General features: G+C 28.6%; 1 protein-coding gene across 1 annotated transcript; it reads left to right on the top strand.

Moving 5' to 3' along the window:
- The first annotated feature begins 5,210 nt into the window (after positions 1–5,210).
- LOC107477689 (aluminum-activated malate transporter 2) lies at positions 5,211–8,964 on the top strand. The gene is made up of 6 exons (XM_016097744.3): positions 5,211–5,552; positions 5,690–5,830; positions 6,435–6,707; positions 7,173–7,288; positions 7,416–7,565; positions 8,281–8,964. The coding sequence occupies exons 1-6, from the start codon at positions 5,273–5,275 to the stop codon at positions 8,692–8,694; spliced, it is 1,374 nt and encodes a 457-aa protein (XP_015953230.1). The 5' UTR covers positions 5,211–5,272; the 3' UTR covers positions 8,695–8,964.
- The last annotated feature ends 16,023 nt before the right edge of the window (positions 8,965–24,987 follow it).

Here is a 24,987-nt window from a genome sequence, read left to right as displayed (position 1 = left end):
AATTCATGAATTAATTTTACATTATTATTCATGAATTTTTTATTATATTAAAATACTCATTAGATGTGTAACTATAATAAACATAAAAGGACTGAATTATAACTTAATTATTTTTATGTAAGAGATCTATTAGAGGTAAAATACATATATGTAAAAGGTATATATTTCCATAGTCGATAAATGAATGTGTTTAACTGTGATTATTACACAGGTTGACACATATTGATTTTTTTTTTTTTAAAGGAAGTGCTATATTAAGAATTGTTCTCCTAATCATGATATTCGCCAAGGGTAAATTAGTGAATCCGATAGCATTTTCCTTTTAAAAGTTTTAGGTGAAATCACATTACCTGCCCCCCTTGTGGTTTATTAACTAAATAATAATAATAGAGGATAGAATATGCCAAAATTAGCGAGTTTGAGAAAAAGGAAACAAAGCTTCAGTCTTGGATGTTTCGAAAGAGGGTGGAAGCTTTTATTGGGAAAGATATTATCCAAATGATCAAGGAAGATGAATATAGAAGATGCATCATTTATTTGATTGCAATAATTATTAATAGCCACAACCATTAGTACAGAAATTAAAAGATTTTTTAGGTTAGTGATTCGGTGGATATATATAATGAATAAAACTTTACATCTTAATAAAATTCTTATCTAAGTCTATTTAAGTTGTTGTAATAATTTTTTAAATTATGCGATCTTTTTTCTCTTCTTTTTTTTTTCTTCTCTTTTTAGAAATTATCAATTCAATTCAATTCAGAATACTTGCGTCCATTCAATTCAATTCAATTCATAATAAACCGAATATGTTATTAAAGTTAAACAATTTTATAATACTAAATGAACGGAACATTATCTATTATATAAAATTAAATTCAGAACGGTTTTTTTGCATAATGAACCGAACACGTTATTAAAGTGAAACAATTGTATAGTATTAAATGAACGGAACATTATCCATTATATAAAATCAAATTCAAAACAACTTTTTACATAATGAATTGAACACGTTATTAAGGTGAAACAATTATATAATACTAAATGAACGGAATATTATCCATTATATAAAATCAAATTCAAAACATATGTGTCTACAATTTAGAGATTATCAATTTAATTCAATTCAGAACATCTGCGTCCATTCAATTCAATTCATAATGAACCAAACATGTTATTAAGGTGAAACAATTGTATAGTACTAAATGAACGGAATATTATCCATTATATAAAATCAAATTCAGAACAGTTTTTTGCATAATGAACAGAACACATTATTAAGATGAAACAATTGTATAGTACTAAATGAACGGAACATTATCCATTATATAAAATCAAATTTAAAACAGTTTTCTGCATAATGAACCGAACACGTTGTTAAGGTGAAACAATTGTATAGTACTAAATGAACGGAACATTATCCATTATATAAAATCAAATTCAAAATAGCTTTCTGTATAATGAACCGAACACATTATTAAGGTGAAACAATTGTATAGTACTAAATGAACGGAACATTATCCATTGTATAAAATCAAATTCAAAATAGCTTTCTGTATAATAAACCGAACACGTTATTAAGGTGAAACAATTGTATAGTACTAAATGAACGGAACATTATCCATTGTATAAAATTAATTCAAAACACCTGTGTCTACAACTTAGAGATTATCAATTCAATTCAGAACACTTGCATCCATTATATTTAATTCAATTCAATTCAATTTAGCAAATGCATTCCATTCAATTCGATTAAAAAAAATTCATTAGCAAAATATTGGTGTTGTTGGTGATGACGATAACGAAAGAGAAGAAGAAGAAGAAAAAGAATTTGCATGTGCAAAGAAGGAGGAGGAGGAGGAGGAGAAGGAGGAGAAGGAAGTATGCATGGATTTAAAAGAAGAAAAAGACGTATTCGTGTATTTGAAAGAAGAAGCGCAAGGAAGAAAAAGAAGAAAAAAAAGAAGCGCGAGAGAGAAGAAAAAAAGCGCGTGTTAATAACGCTAAATAAATTTGAATAAAAAATATTTAGATATATAGTAACATCGATATATAATATAAGAAAAAGTATAAGGAACCAAAAGTTTATCAGCCAAAAACTAAACAAAACTATATTAATTTATATCAATAATTAATTAATTTTAAATTTTTTAAATTCAAAATTTTAAAAATTTTAAATTGATTAAGTAAACCTAATTAAAATCTATAAAAACCTTCCTCTTTTTTCTCACATTAATCAATCCACTTCTAACAATCACAAATTCGAAAAATATATAAAAGAACATCCATTTAATATGAAAAAGAAACATTCTAATACATAGTAGAAGAAACATCCATATATATTAACTCGTAAAAATTTTAAATTCATCCAAAGATATTTGGCTGGGTTTTGGCTGATATGCTTTTGGTTTCTAGCTTTACTCATAATATAATGAGACGTTTTTTAATATCCCACATGCAAAGTCAATGAAGGTGGTGATCTTTAGATAATAATGAATTAATCTTCGCATAGATTTTTTTATTTATTTTATCTTTTTTTTATAACAAAAATCAAACTTTAAATATTTTAGTCATCCTAATTCTCAAGTCTTTATGGCAAATCAAGACTTACTAACATACACACTTCTAACTTGAGGGAGGGTGTTAATTACTTAATATGCAGCCTTCCAATATATATAGTTTGTACCGTTTTAGTTAACTTAAACGGTTAGATGATGCAACTTGATTAGTTTGTTAGAATAATTAGTAATTATGTTAGCTTACTAATTATGGGAATTGAAGTAATTAGCTTAGAGTTAGTTTAGCTCAGCTACCTCTTTATATAAATAGAACTATGTATATATATAGGTGTGATTCCTCACTCCAACTTTTCTAATAGACTAAGCACTCTTCATATTTCTTTCTCTCTTTTCTTCCCAACAATTCACACCTTCAATAAAAACTCTAATTTTCTGTTACGAAACCACGTATTCTAAAAATATATATAAGCGGATAAAAGAATGCACATAAATAATTATATTTCTATTAATACTAGTGTTGAGATTTTTTTTTTTTTGCATATATACTGTAATAAGTATATGTTCTATTCGTTTAAATGTTGAGTCGTCATTCTTGAATTATTTGAATTATACATTATATATAGCTTTAGTTGCTTTCAGAAGGTTTATTTTTCCTATTGATATAGTGTCTAATTAGTTCGTTTTGTATGCCTCCTATTTCCTTAATTAATTTAACCAATAATTAATAATATTGCATTGATGAAGGATAACAATAATGTAAAGAGTTTTATACCACCATCTAATTGGATTTATATGTTTAATAAGTTTAAAAATTAGTTTATTTTATGAATACATCAACACACGATTAATTATTTGTATAAAATTCTTACACATCGAGTCATCGATAGTGCATGAAAAATTAATTTATATATGTATACAAGTCCATATGGAGCATAGTTTGTTCACATTTATTTCATTATTTAGGGTTTAAACTATATATAATGGACCTACACATATATACACCTAACAATTGCATATATATACATGATGAACATACAGATAAGTTGGAACTCTTTAATTTGAGTCATAAATTTGATTTGAAATGAAGTATATACATATATGACTAGTCCCTTTCGTGAAAAAAACTTCACTTACCACTATGTTTTCAAATATGAAGCTGAATAATTGAAAATGATGGTTAATTATTGGTATATAGTTGGCCTAGTGTTTAATTACAAGATGTTAACCTCTTCGTCTTTCTATTATTAAATTGTGACCTGCCTTTTTTATGCGTGTGTGTGGTTTGATTTCTTCTTAAAGATTGAAGAAGACAATGTATTGGAATTGAGTTTCACTTCGATACATTTATATTTATATGATGAAATTAAACTAGTTTATTTCCTTCACCACCTTTTCTCTTATACCTTTTTATAGTAAAAGAAGCTTATAGCTATAGTTGTAGCTAGAAATTATCTTATAAACTTTACTTCATCTTTATATTATACCACTAGTAAAGAAAATGAAGCTGTACTCCATTGACATTTTCACCTTTTTTAACCACTTGGATATATACTCAAGTGGCAGCAGTATCTAACTTTTTTTTTTTACTTCATATTTTGATGTATGGATAATGCTATATTATGCATGTATTAAATTAAATTAAATTTAATTAACGTGTTAATTAATATATTCTAAATAATATAATAATTCTAGTCTATTGAAAATAATTAATATAAAATTTAATTATCATAAAATCTACAATAATAAATTAAATTATTGTAATAAGATATGAATGATCAAATTTAACTAGATACATTTAAATAATTATTCCTTTTGTAATGTTTCCCCAACCTTCAATTTTTTGCACTCACAAAATTTGTGGGCTACTTGCAATGTGTAACAACATCCACACACGTCTAAACTCCACCATTATTTTCATCTTTTTGTCGCATAGCACCATGCTATATTATTATATTATTTTTATTATTAAAGTAATTAATTAAGGATCGATGTCAATATTCCTAGCTTTAACTTTGTCGCCTTATTATAAAAGTTCCAAACCACTTTCGTAATCAGAAATTTCTTTGTACTCTCACCGTACAAAATTAAGCACTAACACACATGTTTATTTTAACACTAAAATATGGATTTGCTATTTATCCTCGTTCACATTAGGGTATTGGTTACCCTTATATTAAAAGAAATCACAATTAGGTCAAAAGATTTATAAATTATAGAAATTAAAGATATAATTATTTATATATTTTTATTTAAAATTTTGAATAAATATTCATAATAATATGATACCAGAATTTATATGACTTAAAATTTTTAAATTTGATTTTTATTAACTTTTCAACCAAAAAAAACAATTAATATAAACTAAATAAATAAAATTTAGTATATATGTAAAAAATTTATGCAAACTCAAAAGTTTTTTATGCGTCTTTATTTTTTTTTTCTAAAATTAGGAGTGAGACTAAAATTTTTTATTTCTAGATAAATATAGAGAAACTATATTATTTGAGTTATAACTCGATGGGTTATGCGTCTTTATTTTTCATTCCAAAAGCAGCCAAGATTTTATAAGGGTATAATGGTAATTTCCTTAAAATATTATTCTCAAAATCTTGGGGCAGGTGGTGTCTCATGCTCCCATTTTCTCTATATATAGAGATTGAAGGGGGCTCTAAGGCTAAGTCACACATTTGAGTAGCATATAGCATATAGCATATCATATCACATCATATACCTTTGATCCTTAATTAGTGAATATGGCAGGAAATGCAAACACAAGCAGGCATGAAAAAGCTGAAGCATGGGAAAAGGTGAAGGGGATGCCAAAAGCAATGATGGAGAAGGTGATGAACATTTGTGTGATGACAAAGGAAATAGCACAAGATGATCCTAGAAAAGTGATTCATTCACTCAAAGTTGGTCTTTCAATATCTCTCGTCTCTCTTTTCTATTTCTATCAGCCTCTCTATGAGAATTTTGGACTCTCTGCAATGTGGGCTGTTATGACTGTTGTTGTGGTTTTTGAGTTCACTGTTGGTAAGTTTATATAATTCATCTTTTAACTTTTAATTAATCCATCATACTTCTTTATTGTGTAATCAAATACTTTTTTTTTCATGAAATCCTAATAATATAGTAACTTTATATAAGTATTTTTATTTTTTTAATTATAGGAGCTACTCTTGGAAAAGGTTTGAATAGGACACTAGCCACTTTGACAGCTGGTGCTCTTGGTGTTGGTGCTCATTACTTGGCTAGCCTTGCCGGAGAGACTGCAGAACCCATTTTGATTGGTTTCTTTGTCTTCCTTCAAGGTAATAATTTCCAACTAATTATAATTCAACTTACCAAATAAAAAAAGTTTTTGTGTTTCTATATTTTGCTGAGTATGATTTATATAATCAACTCTATCTAGTAGAATAAAACTTTGTTATTCTTGTTATTATTATCGTCTATCTAATAAAAAAACTTTTATTTAGTAAAATCTAAAAGAAATCTATTTTAATAGTCATTATTAATTTATTCTTTTTATTACAAATTTTACATTTCTAAAAAATAAAGTTTTTAGATAATTTATAAGCGTGAAACATTCTTCACATAATAAGTTATTCAAATGGTGGAAATTCAGGTGTCATCGACTTCACGTAAAGTTGATATTTGAAAACTGTTAGACGATGATTTGACTGATTTAATTAAATTTTCATCTAACGACTCTCAGATATCAACTTCATGCTTCACTTGAGTTTTCACCTATTCGAATATATATTAGAGCATATCCAAGCATACAATCATAACGTGATAAAACTTGTTATATTAACAATTTAGCCTAAACAAAGAAAATAATAAAAAAAAAATGTAAACTAACATACATCATATTATATAACATGAATCTAATTAAATTTCTTTTGGGGAGTGCAGCTGCAATAGTATCATTCATAAGGTTCTTCCCAAAAATGAAGGCAAGATATGATTATGGATTGCTGATATTTATTTTGACATTCTCATTGATATCTGTATCCGGGTTCCGTGACGATGAAGTATTGGAAATGGCACATAAGAGGCTTTCAACCATTGTCATTGGAGGCACAGCTTGTGTCATGATCTCCATTTTTGTGTGTCCTGTTTGGGCTGGTGAAGAACTCCATTATTCCATTGCTCTCAACTTGGACAACCTTGCTCATTCCTTACAAGGTTTCATTCAATCTATTTTATCAATAATTCATGCACTTATATCAGTTAGTTGTTTTATATATAAATAAATTCTTAAATTAATGAAAAAAAAAGGGAATGAAGTAATATATATTTTTTTATTTGAGCAAATTCTGACTATTTAGCGACGGTTTTGAGAGTATTTAGCAGCAGTTTTGTTAATTAGACCTATTTTTTAATATTAAAAATGATAAATTTGTTTTCAGATATTAACAAAAGTATTAATTAATTTTTTTTTATGAAATATTTGTGCACACAAGAGAATTACTATATAAAGTTTTTCAAATATAAAAGAAAAAAAATTGTCTAGTAAAATAATAGTATAAAAAATGTCCTTCTATTATTAGTTATTAAGAGATAAGTTTTTTATTTCAGAAAAAAATAATTATCTCTCTTTTTGTTATGGCTTAGGACATCACAAAATTAATTTTGTTATTTTTTTTATAGAATTTATAAATAAGCATTTGAAGGCATCAGAGGAAGGAGATTCTAATAAAGATAACAAGTCTTTTATGGAAGGTTACAAAAGCGTTCTCAATTCCAAAAGTAGCGAAGATTCTCTGGTGAGTAAAACTTGATAGTTGACACTTACTAATAATACATATAATTAAATAATATCATACCATCAAATGAAGTTTAGTCATCAAATGAATAAATCTTCTAATATTTTGGAAATTATAATTGTTGTAGGCGAATTTTGCAAGATGGGAACCAGGTCATGGGAAGTTCAAATTTCGTCACCCGTGGGACCAATATCTTAAGATTGGTGCTCTTTCTCGTCAATGTGCTTATCGAATTGAAGCTCTCATAAATGGACACCTCAATTCTCCACATATCCAAGTATATACATCATACATAATTTACTAGTCCCTATCGATATAAAACATTTTCATTTACTAGGGCCAATAATTCTTTTTGTTCTTCCTCACTACACCAATAATTATTTATTAACTCAAATATATAGTTAGAAATTCCGCGCTTTTCATCGTCTTTTCTCCTATAAAACGTTTTTTAGAGAACTTCTCTTGGCTGCCAAGTAATTATAAATAATTAATATAATCTTGGACATATTTAAAGTGGTTGGTACTATTGAAAATAATAGACCTTACACATATATATTTAAGGATAGTTAGTCAAGTCAAAATAGATTCTGTTAATTAATAGGATAAAATATAACTAAATCTGTTTTAACTCGACTATTACCCTTAAAAATATATAATTCACGAGATATATTGACAAATAAAGTACAATATAGGTGAATTAACTTAAAAACTTGAACTTTTAATTTTAATTTTTTTTTAACATAAGTAGTATTTTTTATAACTTTAATCGGTATTTTTAAGAAACAAATTAATACTTAATGCATACACTACTATTCATTAATATATTTATTTAACCCATTATAATATTCATGAAAAATAAAAGAAATAATAACGGCTCAAATTTGTTTTATTTAATATTTATTTATTAGAGAGTGCATTAAATAAAATAAAAAATAATAAGTTTTGATATCTTTCAGCTAATATATATAGTTATAATATTTCACAATTTGCAGGGATCATCCGAAATTGTTGGTACGATTGAAGAAGCATGCATAGAAATGAGTGTGGAATCTAGCAAAGCCTTGAAGGAACTTGGATTATCCATAAAGAACATGATGAGGCTTCCATCATCTAATAACCACATTTCTGAATCAAAAGCTTCAAGCAAGAGGCTGAAGGCATTGCTCCAATCAAGTTTAAAGGAACAAGACACAGATCTTTTATCACTCATACCGGCTGGCACTGCAGCTTCATTGCTAATTGACATCGTCGATTGCATCCAGGAAATAGCCGATTCTGTTAACAATCTGGCCGCGCTCGCCGATTTTGAAGACGGTGATAAATCTCCTAAACCACCATCTTCGCAATCACAGGCCCTACATTGTGAATGTGCTGAACCAGTTCCAAAGATTGATAGCATAGTTTGAATGAATTGCTTTATTTATATTCGTATAATATAAAGATGGCTTCGATGATGCTCTTTGCTCTCTTCTTGACAGAGGAAGAGAAACGGAAAGTGCGGACTAGAAGTCGTAACTTTGATAATTACTAATAAACAAAAATTAAATAATATTTTCAATCTGTTTATGTATATATTCCCGCGTTAAATTAGGTATTCATTGGACCACATGTGGTCTTCACTTCAATTTTGTTATTTTTGTATTTTGAAATTTGAGATGAATATAAATGATGACTAATTAGTTTTTCTCACCACTAACCAAGATCAACTATAAGCACTAATCACTTAGCATCATAACAAAAATAAGTTATATTAGTTAATACACATTTGGCACTTAAGAAAATTTAATGTACAGGCTGAAATTTTCAAGGACCATTTAAGATTTGTAACTATGATTTAGCAAGCAAGAAACTAGAAAAAAGAAGAGATCATGCAAAGTAATAACTTGCATTAAAAGAAATCAAGTAAAATGTACAAAATAAGGTGTTACACCTCTGTTAAGCATACTCTGCCTATCACAAAGATTGAGTCAATGGACAGAATATAATTGCTATAACATAAATTATGCTAATCTTGATTTTCCAAGGTATTATCTTCATGTAAAGAATTATTTTCTTCTATATCCCCTCCCTCAAACTCCAAGTTTGTCTTTAAATTTTTCAAAAGTTGAGGTTGTCAAGGGTTTGTTTAATTAGAAGATTAGCAACCTGATTTGTTTCTAGAATATAAACTGCATGGAACTAATACTTGTTGATCTTGTCTTTAATCAGCTACACTTCAGGTTGAAAATGTATAAGATAGAATTTGCCATGAGCAAGACTATATTAAGATTATCGCACAATGCTTTTGTGCAAATCAAATCATGATGTTTCATGACTTTAGGTAGCGTTTGTTTTGAGGTATTGAGATGGAGACTAAGACTCAATATAATGTTTGTTAGTTCAGAGATTAGTACTAAAATTTCAGTCTCTATTTCTAAAATTTCAGTATTTCAATACTTTTAAAAAGATAGGAACACAGGGACAAAAATTTTTGGAGATAGAAACTGAAATTTTAATAACATTTTATACCTAAAATATCCTCTTTCAATTAATTAATTCTAATTTTACTCTTTGTACAAATTAAATTAGACCTTTATTTTTATTTCAATCTCTGTCTCCCACTTTATACTAAATACAATACTGAGACTTATTTCGATTTTTATCTCTCAATCTTAGTCTCTCAATCTCAATCTCAATCTCTCTTTCAAACGTTACCTTAAAGTATCTTAAAGGCTCTTTTAGCAACTTACTAATGTAATAATAAAAGAGGGCATTACATAAATTGGATTACTTTTGCCACTGCAAAAACAAGATCAAGCCTTGTAATGCACACTTATTAAAGAGATCCAACTATTGTCCTATATAATTTGGGATCATCAAATTGTTCAAACCCTATAGATAACATTGGAGAAAAAAAACCATAGGTGTAGGCATTGAGCTAGCATTAGCTAGCCGTGGTCAATTTTAAAAGCAAATCTGATATATATTTGGTTTGCGAAATATAATTCTCCCAAGTCTTTTAAGAGAGAAATAATATCCATCAATTTCTTAATCATATCATTTACATAGCATAATAGGTAAATTATAGAACCTGGTTGTTTCTTGATAAATAGAGAAGTATTACCAGATTGTGCATTTTGAAAACCAAAAAAATGTAGAATTGCACTCAGCTTCAAAAACCATTTTCATGGGACTTGTTTCAAGTCATAAAAAGATTTATTAAGCTTGCACACATGTATTTTAGTTCTACCTTTAAATTTAATAGATTGAGACATATAAGTCACTTGATACAATTTTTCATTCAAGATAAAGCGTTGTAAAATAAAATTACTTTATCACTCAATTTCTTGAGAGAACCAAACTCAAAATTAATCTAATTATTGTAAGCCTAATAGCAAGATCAAAGACTTAAATCCTTCTTCTTATGAAATTCTTGTGTCACTAATCTATATCACATTATTGTTAATTGAATAATATCACATTCTTATTGTTAATTAATTAATTATATTTTTTATATGAAATATGCATAAAGTTAGGTTTTTTATTTATTTTATACTGAATTTTTTTTTGAATTAACAAAGCAAACTTTAGGTTTAAATCATAGAGACTTTAACACTATGTTATAATATCATTTCTACCAAAAATTTAAATAAATAAAAAAATATATAAATAATTATATCTCTAATAAATATTAAAAAAAAGTAGATACACATTTTTGTCAAGTTATCACAATTAGCCACTTGTTTATATTTCAATAAATTACTTATCATCATCGCTCAATAAATTTCTCGTTTTTTTTTCCTTCAAGATTACAGATTCAAGTTATGAAAATCATCTTATATATGTATTTGTCAAAAATTACAGATTATCTACGTTATATTTATTTAAAAGCATGTGTTTCTTAATATTAACAGAAAATGCTTATGCATATCGAATTACATACCCTTTTGTAAGATTGATTATTTAATTCTGCATATAGGACACATCTCGCATTTCAATGAGTATGGCACATGTTCTAACATTTTTTAGTGATTAAAGAATGAAATCAAAGTGGATTAATGCATAACTACTAACCCATTAATGAAATAAAAATGCGATTTGCTTTTCTGCCTTTACTAGCCACTCTATAGTCATAAACATTATACACTACTGTTACTACTACACGGTGCTGTCACCAAATCCTCTCTTCTCTTCTCTTGCACTTTTTTTTATATATACTTTTTAAGTTTAATTAAATAATAAAAAGTTGTACTTTATTTAAGAAAGTAATTAAAATTAATTTTTTATAGAATATTTTTACAGAATTAATCGTGGGCATTTTGAGAAATTAAATCGTCTGGGTTCCTATCGAATATGCTCTTATGTTATATAGCCACACCTTCTCCGTACATTTTCCTTTCACTATCATCACAGAATGTGACATTAGTATGGCTCCCCTAAAAATGAAATTCATCACTATGATTTTTTTTATTTAAATAATCTCATCATAGCTTTTTGGAATAAAAGAAAAAAAAAGCTAGTCAATTAATAGGGGCAGTAGTTACTTTATAATGAACATTAGACAGCATTACATTATGTTTTGATTAATAATTTAATTTACAAATTATTAATTTTTTAACCCAAAGTGGGGGGTTCAGAATTTACAGCAACAGCCACGGATTTGATCATATGCATTATAATAATAATTATTATAAGTGGGAGAAAAGCATAGAAGAAGTGTAAGACAATAAATGGGATTTTGAGTTGGAGTCCACTAGGGCTTATACTTTCTTTAGAAAAATGGAGGAAAAAAAATGAACCACTTTAGTTGCAACAAAGAAGCATAGGAAATGATGAGCTTCTTTGATTTGTTATAGCATATATCACTTTGTTCACAAATAATCAACCACACTTATCACATATAATACTATATAATCACTTTGACTTACTTACATGCAACATAGTGCCATAACCAACATATCTTTTATAAGTCATTCATTTGATAAATAGTCTAAAGCACCAAATTAATTAGCCCAAGTGGACAGAGAGAAGAATATATTATTATTATTATTATTATTATTATTATTATTATTATTATTATTATTATTATTATTATTATTATTATTGGATAACTACTGTGGATTGACGGACAATTAATTAAATTCTTACAAATTGATGAAACAGAAGAATGCAAACAAAATACTTTCATGATCGATCATGAGGCCTTAACTCCAATCCCAACCTAGACCTTTTCTTCAAAAGTATTTGAAAAAATATATAAATACTATGCTTCCGTTTGCAATTAGAAAAAGGAAAAGTATGAGGAGACAATATACCTATCATACAATACATACAATGGAGACTTAATTGAAATTAACGTTAAATTATGGATAGCTAATTAATTTTGATTTCTTTCTAATTTGAATTTTGAAACAAATTAAATTATGGGTAACTAATTAATTTTAATTTCTTTCTAATTTGAATTTTGAAACAAATTAGGATTACCGTCCATCAAGACAGCGTGATTCAACTCTCTCCACTAATTCAAGGATCTCGCCGCCTCAGCACTGTAAGATCACTGACTGCCGTCTGCCTCTCTTCCCACCGCCGTGTTGTTCGAACTGTGCACAGGTGGTTTGCGTGGTCTTTACGCTAGCGCAACAACCCAGACCTGCAGCAAGGAGTATTTGTTTCCGGAAGACTGTCTTCCCAGTGGCCCCATCTCAAGACGAACGCATTTTAAGCGAGGGTCATCCTTCATGCACACCACCAGACAAAGATTCATTAATGGAGTGCGATCTTGTTGAACCCCTAGGCTGTGATATGTCTACTGTTGCAGTGGTTTCATCAGACAAACCTCAAAACATATCCGGCGATGTCCTCGTCGGCGTTGAGAAGTCGAACCAGGTGAGCTATTTTCATAAACAAATTCTGCCATGGATGTTTAGTTTTCGAAAAATTTAGATTTTATGTCACACTGTAGATGAGGTGTTTGTTTTATATTGAATTAAATGTGTGATTATTTTATATTGAGTGATATGATTATATCCATGCAAAATTTGAAAGAATTAATTAATCGTTTCATGCGTATATGATTGTTTTTAAAAGTATATTATACTTATGTGCAGCAAGCATATTTTATAATTATTTTTTTTGTATATGAATGCATACTGCCTGCATATTATATTGCATGTTTTATATGCTAACCATTCTTTTATATTTGTATCTGTCATTCAGATGGCCATATATTTTATATGGATGTTGGAATAGCCTAAATTAGCTAGTTGGTATGCATTGGAATGGCCATATATTGGTATGCGTATATTGTTGCTACATGATGGTCATTTGATAAATTAAAAAACAAATATAAGGTGATGCAGGGGTTGTGAACTAGAACTAAATTAAAGTGTATGGTACTTGGATTTCCTGCATGTTAATCATGACATGGTTATTTTAGTGCTTTGTAATGGCATGGTATCTTTGTATGAAAACTGCATATAATTTAATTTTTTTTTATATGCTCACATGCTTTATGCATATTATGTGGTTTATATGGATATGGGGTTTGTATGGTTTATATGGGTGTGTGTTTTATATGGCATGGTATCCTTACATGAGTGTTTTGTACGTATATGATACCTGCACATTATGCTTGCCGGCATGTTATTTATTTATATGGCATGGTATCCTTACATTGGCTCACAGAGTTCGAACGATGTCGGTGTTGATGACATCTTAGGCCCATCGAAGGTCACCACAAAGGACAGACCAAAGAGTAAGAGGCTCGGCACTACCCTTGAGAAGTCCTTCAAGAATTCAAGTTGAAGAAAACAAAAGAATTCATCCCCAATAGATGTTTGGCTTAATCTCAACTTTGTATGTTTATTTGGTATAGTACTATCTAAGAACATAACTATTTGACTTTTTCTTCTTTTTTTTGGCAGGTGGTTCGTCTGCATGCATCTCAATATATAAACCATGGTGCTGTTGCTAGCCTGAATGTTCTCAAACAAGCCGGTGGTTTCATGTCTTTGTTAAGCTCCTTCAACAAAAAGTAGGATTAATTGGATAAGGTTGTGATAGTGTATATTTTCTCATCTCTGTTTTTAAAGGATTCATGTTAGTTTAAAGGTTTTGAGGCAGCTGTTGCAAAAGTCCACATGTTATTAATTGCAAAAACTATTTTTCCATTTGTTAGAACGAACCATTTTACTATTTTTATTTCGTGTAGACTTAATGCATAAAGAGTATATTTGATTGTTATTCTGTAATTTATGAGATAGTTTAACAAAGTTGTACCGGATTCCTACATGCTTTACTGTATAATTTTTCAGTACGTAGCTGTTCGTTATAGACATTGTTTTCACGTATTTTTAATGAACTAAAGTGAATGTTCATTTTCATAAGTGACCGGATGTTCATTTTTACTCTAAGCATGGATGGTTAGCTGTTAGTATTCAAGTGTGTAGCACTTGGTTGTTATGTTTTGATTTTGACCAAGTTAAACTGGATGTTCATTATAGTATGGTATCGGATGTTCAGTTTAGCTATATTGGTGGATGTTTATTGGTCACCTATTTCAACATGCACAAATATGACAACTTTACCAAATAACTTTGATAAATCCAGGATTCTAACTTATGAAAAAACATAGATAATATTAAGGTAACATAACCAATAAATCATTGTACTGTAGAAAAACAAAATATGTCTTGGAATCAAGTTTTTCTAATGTGACATAAACAAATCTCTAAGCATGTCAGAAGTAAGTAAACTCATTATAATCTGGTAGTTAATGTAGCAAGTGGGTAAATAAGTTGTTAATGTAGCAAGGTGAGCAACGCGTCTCGACTAGTTTTTGTTGAACAAAACAAATACGGATCAGCAGATTGTCGTAAAAAATATCTAGATATGTTCATGTATTAATTCATGTAATCAATGGGATACCTTTTTACCCATTTGAGTTTGTCTTTGGCCAGTTTAGAGTTTGGTTTGTCTTTGCTTAGTCTGGTGTAGTTGCTGTTTTTAACTAGCTGCATTATTGCAAGTACTAATTACTTAAAGGAAAAGAAATAAAATAAAATCCCTTCATTTCTAACATTCGACTCTCATTCTACCCTCAATTCCAACAACAATCCAAGATGCTCTCAAAATCAATTCCAGGGGCAGTTATCAATAAAATCTTTAAAAAAGACAAGGAGAAACAAATCTTAAAAATGATGTGGAGGCCTTATTCATGTGTTTCGTACACTGTTCTATTAAATAGGCCAAAGAAGATGAAAAAATAAATAAATCAAAAAAAAGAACTCCAGCAGACAAAATGATCATAGAAATAAAAATAGGTAATATGAAGGAGCAACTATACACTAAACATATACACTACATAATTCTCAACAATCAGTCAAAGAATGATTCTCAAGAAGTGGTAGTACTGGTATATAGTGGTGGTGATAAATCATGAGCAATAAAAATCAAAGAGCTGAAATATCATTCCCTAATTCCAACAATAATTCTCGTCACAAAGCACTCACAATTCACAAAACCTTTAAAAAAAATCAAATTATCCAAAACACTAATGAATGATTCTCTATTGATGGATTCCCTGTATACAAGATTAATATATGGCACACCATTTTATTTTTTTAGAAATTAGAGAGAAAATCATAGAGATCAGAGACATAAAGAACAAAGAGAGCAAAATAATTAAAGTGGGTTACATCTAATAAATTGGGATCCAATTTTTGAAAGCCTAGAGCTGAAGTTAAAACATAACAGCTCTAAAATACTGCTCTTTGTAACAATAATAATCACTCTATCTGAAAAAAAAGAACATTCACTAATCGGTAAGAAAAAACAAAATTAAAAATAAAAAACACCCCCAATTAAATCAATTAAAACAAAACTAACTAATCTATGAACACCACTACCATCTAATCATGTTCAGTTCGGCGGTGAGATCTCTTTGACGGCAGTTCTGATCAACGGCTTTTTGCCGGCGACTGGGTTGCAGCGAAGGCCGGATGTTCAGTGACGGTGCCGTACTTGAAGGCAACGAACAGGTCACTTGCGTTCACCTGTGACCTTTCTTGGTTGCAGGTTGCGGGACTCAGGGTTCTAGCGCCGTAACGGATCTCTACAACGAATTGGGAGGGTTTGAGTGGGGGGAGAAGAAACGGCGAAAAAAAAGGGATAGGGATTGGAGATTTGGGAAAAAAGTGGAAATAGCAAAAATCTGGTGGTGTGTTAAAGTAAACAACCATAATAGGATTAGGGTTAATTTTTTGCTTTAATTTCAATTGGGCCTAATAATGAGCCCATTGTAGACATTGTATACATATTTCATTGTCTCCCTAGCGGGATCCTTAGAAAAATGATAGTAATTGTATTAAGGTTATAGGTAAACATAAAAACATTGAATTCTGTTGTGACTTTAAAAAAATAAGTCTACTCATTGTTGAGCACATGCCTAAGGAGCAACTAGGCGCCGTATATCGCTTTCGAAGGGAAGTACAAAATGAACTAAAACCCTTTTCCAGGAGAAAATGGTTTACCACGTCGTGGAATATAATATTAATAATAATATTTTTCTTAAAGAAAGGATGAAAAGCTGAAACCACTATTAGAGTTAAAAAAAAGTGGGTATATAATGATGATGTGATATCAAAGTTTGCATTGACATCTCATTTCTCTTACTAAATAACAATAATAATAACACTACATAATAATAAAAATGAAAAACAATTGATGAACAAGTTTATTTTTCTAAAATAACATATATATATATATATATATATATATAAACAGTTTTGTTATTTTTAAGTTTTTCTTCGTACAAAAAGGATTTTACTGTTTATCAATATTTTTTTTGTCAGTGAGTTGCTTTAATCTTAGTTATTACATCATCACACATTTATTTATATTATACAATCACACACTGAAAGGTACCAGAAGTCTCAAAGTTGATTTGATGAGAAAGAAGAGAAATTAGAGCAGAGAAAAATAAAATTGGGAATTCATTGAAGAAGTGAAAAGAAAAGTGAAGTTATCTATTTGTTACAGTGAGTTTTATACATGGTTAATAAGGAGTGACATGAATGTTTACAAGTTGGTTAGGTGTTGAGCTGAAATCTAACTGATTAGTGCTGAGCTATCATAACTGATTCAACTGTGAGAACTGAGTGTAGAGAGAGAGAGTTGTAGAAGGTTTTTCATTGTCTTTCACTAACACACACAACACTTTTTAAGATTTTTATTTAAATAAAAATATCTTAATTATTTACCTAAATAAATATAAAAATAAAAATATACTGTTTTTACTCAAATGTAAGTTCTTATAAAGCAGGTAGGTCTTCGCCTACAAACAAAATATAAGCTGAATTATATTGTACAAATTTAATCAATAATTCAATATCATTTTTTTATTTTTTTATTATGTTTACAAATCATACTTCTTATTGTAAACATTGTAGAAGAGAGTGAGGTTACACTACCAAGACATTAAGAAGTAAGTTTTTGAAACGAACAATAAAAAAACATAATTTTTATTAAAGACCCGTAATTGTTATGAATCGTACGTGATATTATTGTTTATCAACTGTACTTAATTATCTTAATTCATTTTTTTTATCTTGATACATTTTATAACTATCTTGGCTATACGAGATTGATATAGCTAATTTGGTTTAATGTAATACTAATTTTTATTGATTATTTTTTAAATGATATTCACATATTTTGTTAATATTTTTTATTGTTTTTGGAGCACATTAGACGACATATAAAAGCACATAGCATATTTTTTTAATTTGATAAGGATATAGTACGCTTTAAAAGCGTGACAATAAATAAAAGCATGGCAAAAAATAAAGCATGTCAATAGATTAACAAAAACATAACGATAGAATAACTGACACGCTTGCGGATGTGATACTTTTAAAAGTGTGCTGATAGCTCAAAAAGCATAACGAAAAATTATTGCCACGCTTTTTTTCCCTTTTCGGTACACTTTTATAGCGTGACAAAAAGCTGATTTTCTTGTAGTGGCGATAGTATTGCAATTAATTGACTACATATTATTTCTTAGCAAATTAGGGACTACTTCCTAACTTTACTTTTTCATTTAGAATAGCTTTGGTTTAGCGACAAAATTCCTACAAATGTGATTAAGAATTTTCAAAGATTAGCTATAGATTTACTACAAAATGTGATAGATTAGCTATAGATTTATTAGAATTGGATTAGACTGCGGTCGATTCGACTAAAAAATTGATAAATTGGTATTCTACCAGGTTTGGTTCACTATTAAGATCGGACTTATAATTAACCCAGTCAACAGTGGTTAAAAAATTGGACGATTTTATCGCAAATCGAATACAGTCTAGGGCGCTCCACACGTAGACCAACAGTGTGTGGATCACTGTACACTACAAGAAAAACACCCATTCAGGTACACTTGAAAACTGAAAAGTGTAGCCAAAAGTAAAAAAAAATGATGTCTTAGGCTAAGGCTACGCTTTTCGAGCTATGAAGATGCTTTTGTGGGTGATGCCTATACAAGTGTTGCCTATTCTCAAAGGCTACGCTTTTCTTTATCAACGACCACGCTTCTAGCCTTTGAGAATAGGGTGCGCTTTCTGAGTGATGCTGTTCAGGACCAAAGGCTACGCTTTTCAGCATTAATGGTTACCAGAATTCAAAAGAATAGGCTACACTTTTCAGGGCTACTGCATTATTTTATAAATGTAACAGATAGTATACCTATAATTGCTCTATATAAGTGTAGCCTTTTATCTTTTTTTCTTTAATTTCTATTTATATATAAACAGAAATTTCTAATAATCCTTTTATCAAAATTCTATTATTTGATAATATAATTATATATATAATCCTATTTTTTATTTAAATTAGTTAATTATTATAAAATAAAAATTAAATAAATACATATATAATAATACCATACAATAATCTTTAGATAATAAAAATTATCCTGAAACAAAATATAATTATATAATAATGAACCAAAAATATTGAGATGATGATCATAATTTTGAGTATTCATACATCTCAAACTGGAATAAACATACTATCAAAATATGCATGAGACCACTTAGAGTTTACTACTAATAAACTAGAAAAAACCAAAATATTATACCATATAAATGTATCTTCTAATAAAAGATATCATCATCAACCATACATCTTTCAATTTTCATTTTTATCAATAAATCATCATGATAAACATCTCAATCTTCATTCACATCTTTAGAATTATCCTGCATAATTATATAAAATAATAATTATAATTTGAAAAAGTACAACAAAAAAAGTATAATTAACATATTAAAATTCAAATGATCAAATTCATTAAGCTATTGATTATTGTAGGCTTGTAGCTCAAATCAGGAACAAACAAATGATCAAACAGTTGGAATAAAAAAATTTTAATTTGTATAGTATCTATTTCTCAAGCAATCTGATAACAACCCAAAATTCAAATTTAAAGCATGAATCTCATGAAAAAAAAGAAAAATCCAAAGCAGAAAAAATCAACAAGTTTTGAAGCAATGTACACAAACCAAATAGAGTCCATATTCTGATTTTTTCTTCAGAACACCTATTATAACATAGTATAATTTCTCAAGTGATAAAATATTCTAAAGAGTTGAAGTTACAATTCAGAAACAAGGAATGTATCGTGTTTATGTATCTATACGAATTAAATCTGATAACAGCCCAAAATTTAAATCCAAAGCATGAATCTCGCAAGGAAAAAAGCAGAAGAATTCAAAGCAGAAAAAACCAACAAATTTTAAAACCAACTTGGATGCATCTAATCACTTTCTTAGAAGGCAACAACGCATATTAAAAAATTCTAAACTCAATCCACCAAATTGTTCAGGAAATGGTAATTGTAGATATGGATGTAAATTAGATTCAAAATTCAATTATGTAATCTACGAGCCAAATAAATTGAAGTTTGCCAAAGATCTCCCTACAAAATTCGCATGATTAAATTTTTCAAAAAACTCTATTTCACTCTATATTAGAATTTAGATTTGAAACAATAAAAGTAGCATGCATAGTAATCATCAATTAAAAAATTTTTAGCCAAGACTACAGAAATTTGTTGCTGAAACAGCTAAGCTAAGACAAAGTTTTACCCATCTTGTGTGTTAAATAAATCCAAAATTATGTTTCAATTCCATGTTAAAGTTTTGCAAAAATTATCCTAAAAAGGAACTAAAGTACTATCTCTAATTCCAGCTAAAGTACTAGTAAGGAATGGAAGTATTAACCTCAACAAAATACATTAACTTTTTAGTTCAAATATACAACATATAATTTTAACCAAGCCCAACCGCAGCACTATCTCACATCTCCTACCCAACTTTTCAAGAAAACAAGACAAAACATGATGATTTCATTTGTTTTATACCCAAAATTCAAAAACAAAATGCAAAATTAACAAATCCTAACAAAGCAAGATGCAAAATCATAAAGCAAAATGTAAAATAAAAAAGAAAACTCTAACATAGTAAGAAACAAAAATTACAAAAGATTGTAGAAGTCCAAAAATCAGAACAACAAATCCCCAAAAAAATCGCAAAACCAAAAAATTCATACACACCATTGTCTCAGTTCATCGTCACTATCATCTCAGTTCTCCATCGCGGTGAGTAGAGATGAATCAGTTACAAATGAAGAGTGGGGGAAAAGGCATACCAAGAGTGTCATTGCCGAGGTTTGAAGTTGTCAGTTTTCATTTGAGTTATCTCCTCTGTTGCTTGATACTAAAAATCGCAAGCTAAGACAATAGAAGAACAAACCTAGGGCTTGTGGTGAACGAACTTAGAAGAATGATTTCACAGATTATTGTCATAACCCCCAAATTAAAACCCTAAAATCGGAACCCTACCCTCTCAAATTTCAGAAACCCAACAAAGGTGGATGCATACCTTTTTGACCATGGTGAGCGAATGAAGAAAGGCGCACAGCGTCTTCCTGATGTGAGCGCACAGTGAAGAGAAGCGACGGTACGGTAAAGATGAGTGACGGCGTGGTGAATGGTGAAGATGAGTGAGTGCAGCAGAGTCTTCTTGGAGGTGAGTGGTGACGCCGTTAGTGGTGAATGGTGATGGCGGACCCTTTCTCTAGTTTTGGGTATGAGTAGCGCGAGCCGCAAAGAAGAAGGAAAAAGCTAACAAGAGGGTGAGTGTTATGTTTGTGCTGTATCATTTACTATAAAGTGAAAAAAAATTAGCAAGTATTAGACATTTGACCTGAGATACATTATGCAACACTTTTAAAGCGCACCTGAAACCTGACAAATAGGTTATCCTTCAAAAGCGCACTTTTTGGTGTAAAAAGTGAATCCATAGCTCTTAAGATAAGGCTACGCTTTATAAGTGATATTTATAATATCTAAGAAAACACTTTTCAAGTAATTCCACGAATGTGTTTTCTATTCTCCTACAAAAAAGAAACACGGAGAAAAACGTAGCCTAAAAAAAATGTGGTTGAATGGGTATTTTTCTTGTAGTGGTAGGAGCATCTTTTTGAAGCCCTTTCATAAAGTGACATGCGCGACAAGTAAATCTTCATTGTATGTATTTCTCCACATATAGACTAGATAAAAGCCACATATGCCACTGCCCCAAGTGAATCTTCATTGTATGTATTGCTTATAATTATATACCATATTAGAGAAGTGATTGCCACTAGCAGATTTTTTATTATATTTTCTGTTGTTAATGTCGTTAAAAACTATGAACATGTTGTTAATGTTTTTGGAAACTATGAACTTGATGTTTGATATGTTTTTTTTTTTAAATTTTTTAAAAATTTTCGAATATTTGTGGAGTCTCCGACCTCCGGCGGATACAAAATCTCTATTACGGAAACAGAAACTAAATATGGAGGCGGAGGGCGAGAGCAGGGGCATGTCCCGCCCCTGTGGATACCCGTTAACATGCCTAAGAATGGGTCTGGTGAGTTCTATGTCGAAGTCCTTAGCGTCATCGCTGAGAAAGCCTTCATTGTAATTTGAGCTCAAAGTAGCTATATTAACTATGTTTTAGAGTTTTGCGGTCGACAGTAGAACTTTGAGGGAAGAGAAAAAAGAGGAAAGAAGCGAAGAAAGAGAAAGAGAAAGAGAGTCAGATATAAGGAGAGAGGGAGAAGTTTGAGAAAGAGAAAATTAATGAAATCTATAGAAGAAAAGAAAGAAAAGATAGATTTTGTGGAAAGAAAGGGATAAGATATTTTGGATTTGGAAAATGATAAATGTAAAAGGAAACGAAGAAAAGCAAGAGGGATATTTACGAAATTATTAATAAAAATTTAATAATTAATTATTTTTGTAGAATAAAATTTATTTATTCAATTTTTTATTATCAGTTTTATTAATATTCGAATTTTTTATAATAAAAAATAACTATTTATTCGGTATAAAATGAATAAAAATTTTGCTTTTTTTTTATAGGTATCAAGTGTGAAAATGCACCATTTTATTTTTATTTTTTATTGCAAAAACACAACTAATTAAATGCACAAAATCATATAATTTCGTATCCATAATTATTTGAATAAATAAAAAATTACTTAAATAATATAAAGAAGTTCTTATCCATTATTTGGTTTCAGTCAAATCTTAAATTCGAGTGTGATTTTTCACTTAGACATACAATTAAATTGCCATGTGTCAATGCCTCGAGCAGAGGATCTGTCTAAACAAATATGGGCCAGGCTTCCCATCGTACCTTCAAGCTTTTTTTTTTGGAAAAAGAAGAAAACCAATAGTTGAGAGTTAGAAGGCTCCCGAACTCTGTAGAGAGAAAGCCCACTTGAATATTATTGAAATTCTTTATGGTACTTGCATTAAAACTAGTTATTTACTTTTTCAATTGAATTTAGTTAGTATGTGTTTTACAATACATATTAAGAGTAAAGATCTAATTTAGTTTTTGTTAATTTTTATAAAAGATAAAATAATTTTTGTATAAAAAGACAAATACTTTAGTCTTTTATTTTTTTATTTTGGAAGAATATGATCTTTTATTAAAAAATTATTAAATAATAATAGAATTAATTTTGTAAAAGTTTTATTTATATTTTATAAGAGTTTAAATTTCACAATTTTTTTATAATATAACAAACTATGACTATTATTAATATAATGGGATGCTGTACAGGATTCAGACTCCCGACACTTGTTTAAACAGATTAGTGAGCTATAACTATTAGATTAAAGATTTGGATCTTCTAAATTTTGAATTTTATTTTAGAGAGTAAAGTGTGCTCTCTCACCATTGATTTCATAGGTGGGACCAAAAATAAATATAAAAGAGAAACTATTCAAAGGTAAAAGATCACACTTTACTCTCTAAAGTAAAATTCAAACTTTAGAGGATCCAAATCTCTAGATTAACTCAACTTGATTGTTTTATCCTCATTTTTATCACTTCTAGTTCTATTATTTCTATTATGTAACCATACTTTATCAGCATCCTTATCTTCTTTTATCGTCGTCATCACTGATATCAATATCATCAACATTATTATTCTCTTCTTTTATTTCTTATTCAATGTTATTTTCTCTTTAAAAGACATTCGTATTATAATTACTATTTTTCTTGTGACGTCGTTTTCATCAATGATTTTTCTCTACATAACTATCATTAGTAAAAAAAATTTTAAAAACAAATTTATAAATAGTTTGTAAGAATTTAAAATCCCACAAAATATAAATAAAATTTCTATAAAACTAATTTTTGTTATTATTTAATAGATTTTTTAATAAAAAAATTGTATTGTCCTAAAATAAAAAATTTGAAGGTTAACGTGTTNATTAGTTAAAAAGTTTGCTTAAAGAAATTTAGTATCTTATTTTATACGAAATATTTTAAAAGTATAATAATATTTTTTTATATTTTAATTTATCTAGTATATTGAAAATATAATATATTTTTAATATTTTTTAGTAAAATAGATTTTTATAATGTTAACAAAATCTATTATAAAAGTTAAATTTTAAAATTTCTGCTAATAATAATTTAACATGTACTGTTATGGTTTATGTATACTAAATTCTTTGTGATTACTTTGATAAGTTAAACTTGTAATAAGTAGGGGATCCCTTTCATTTACGAATCTGAATGTGTGGCCACCTTGAAAGTTGAATTAGATGATTCTTTTCGAACTCGGCATATATAAGAAGTTAAGAACATATAGAGGAAATTTTGAGAGAAATTAATAGATTAATATTCTAGTAATAATCACATGTAGCTTTTTGTTCAGCATCCACACCACTTCATGCGGAGACACCATTCATTTGGGTAATGGTTACTCAATCACACTTAATTACATGTGATGATTAATTGGTTAATGTAACTATGTAAGTAGTGTTATACTTCTTGTTAATTAAACAAAATTTAATTATTATATTTATATCAATAATTTAAATTTAAAAGAATAATATATTAATCAAATTAGCCATTTTTTGTTAAAGTTATTAAAAAAAAGGTTCAGAACTTACTAATTATTTGTTATCTTTAATAGTAGGTTTTTATAAAATACTATACTTATTTTTTTTTAAGAACGCATTAGTATTCATCGGGAAATAGATCTTCTCCAGTTTTTTTAATACTTGAGAAAATACAGTGTGATTTCTCACCATTAATTTTATAAGTGGGATTATAATTAAATATAAGAGAGAATAATAAAAAATAAAAAATTACAATTGA

This window comes from Arachis duranensis, chromosome 3 (assembly GCF_000817695.3).
Source record: "Arachis duranensis cultivar V14167 chromosome 3, aradu.V14167.gnm2.J7QH, whole genome shotgun sequence".
NCBI classification, from domain to species: Eukaryota; Viridiplantae; Streptophyta; class Magnoliopsida; order Fabales; family Fabaceae; genus Arachis; species Arachis duranensis.
This window is presented reverse-complemented; position numbering and strand designations above follow the sequence as displayed.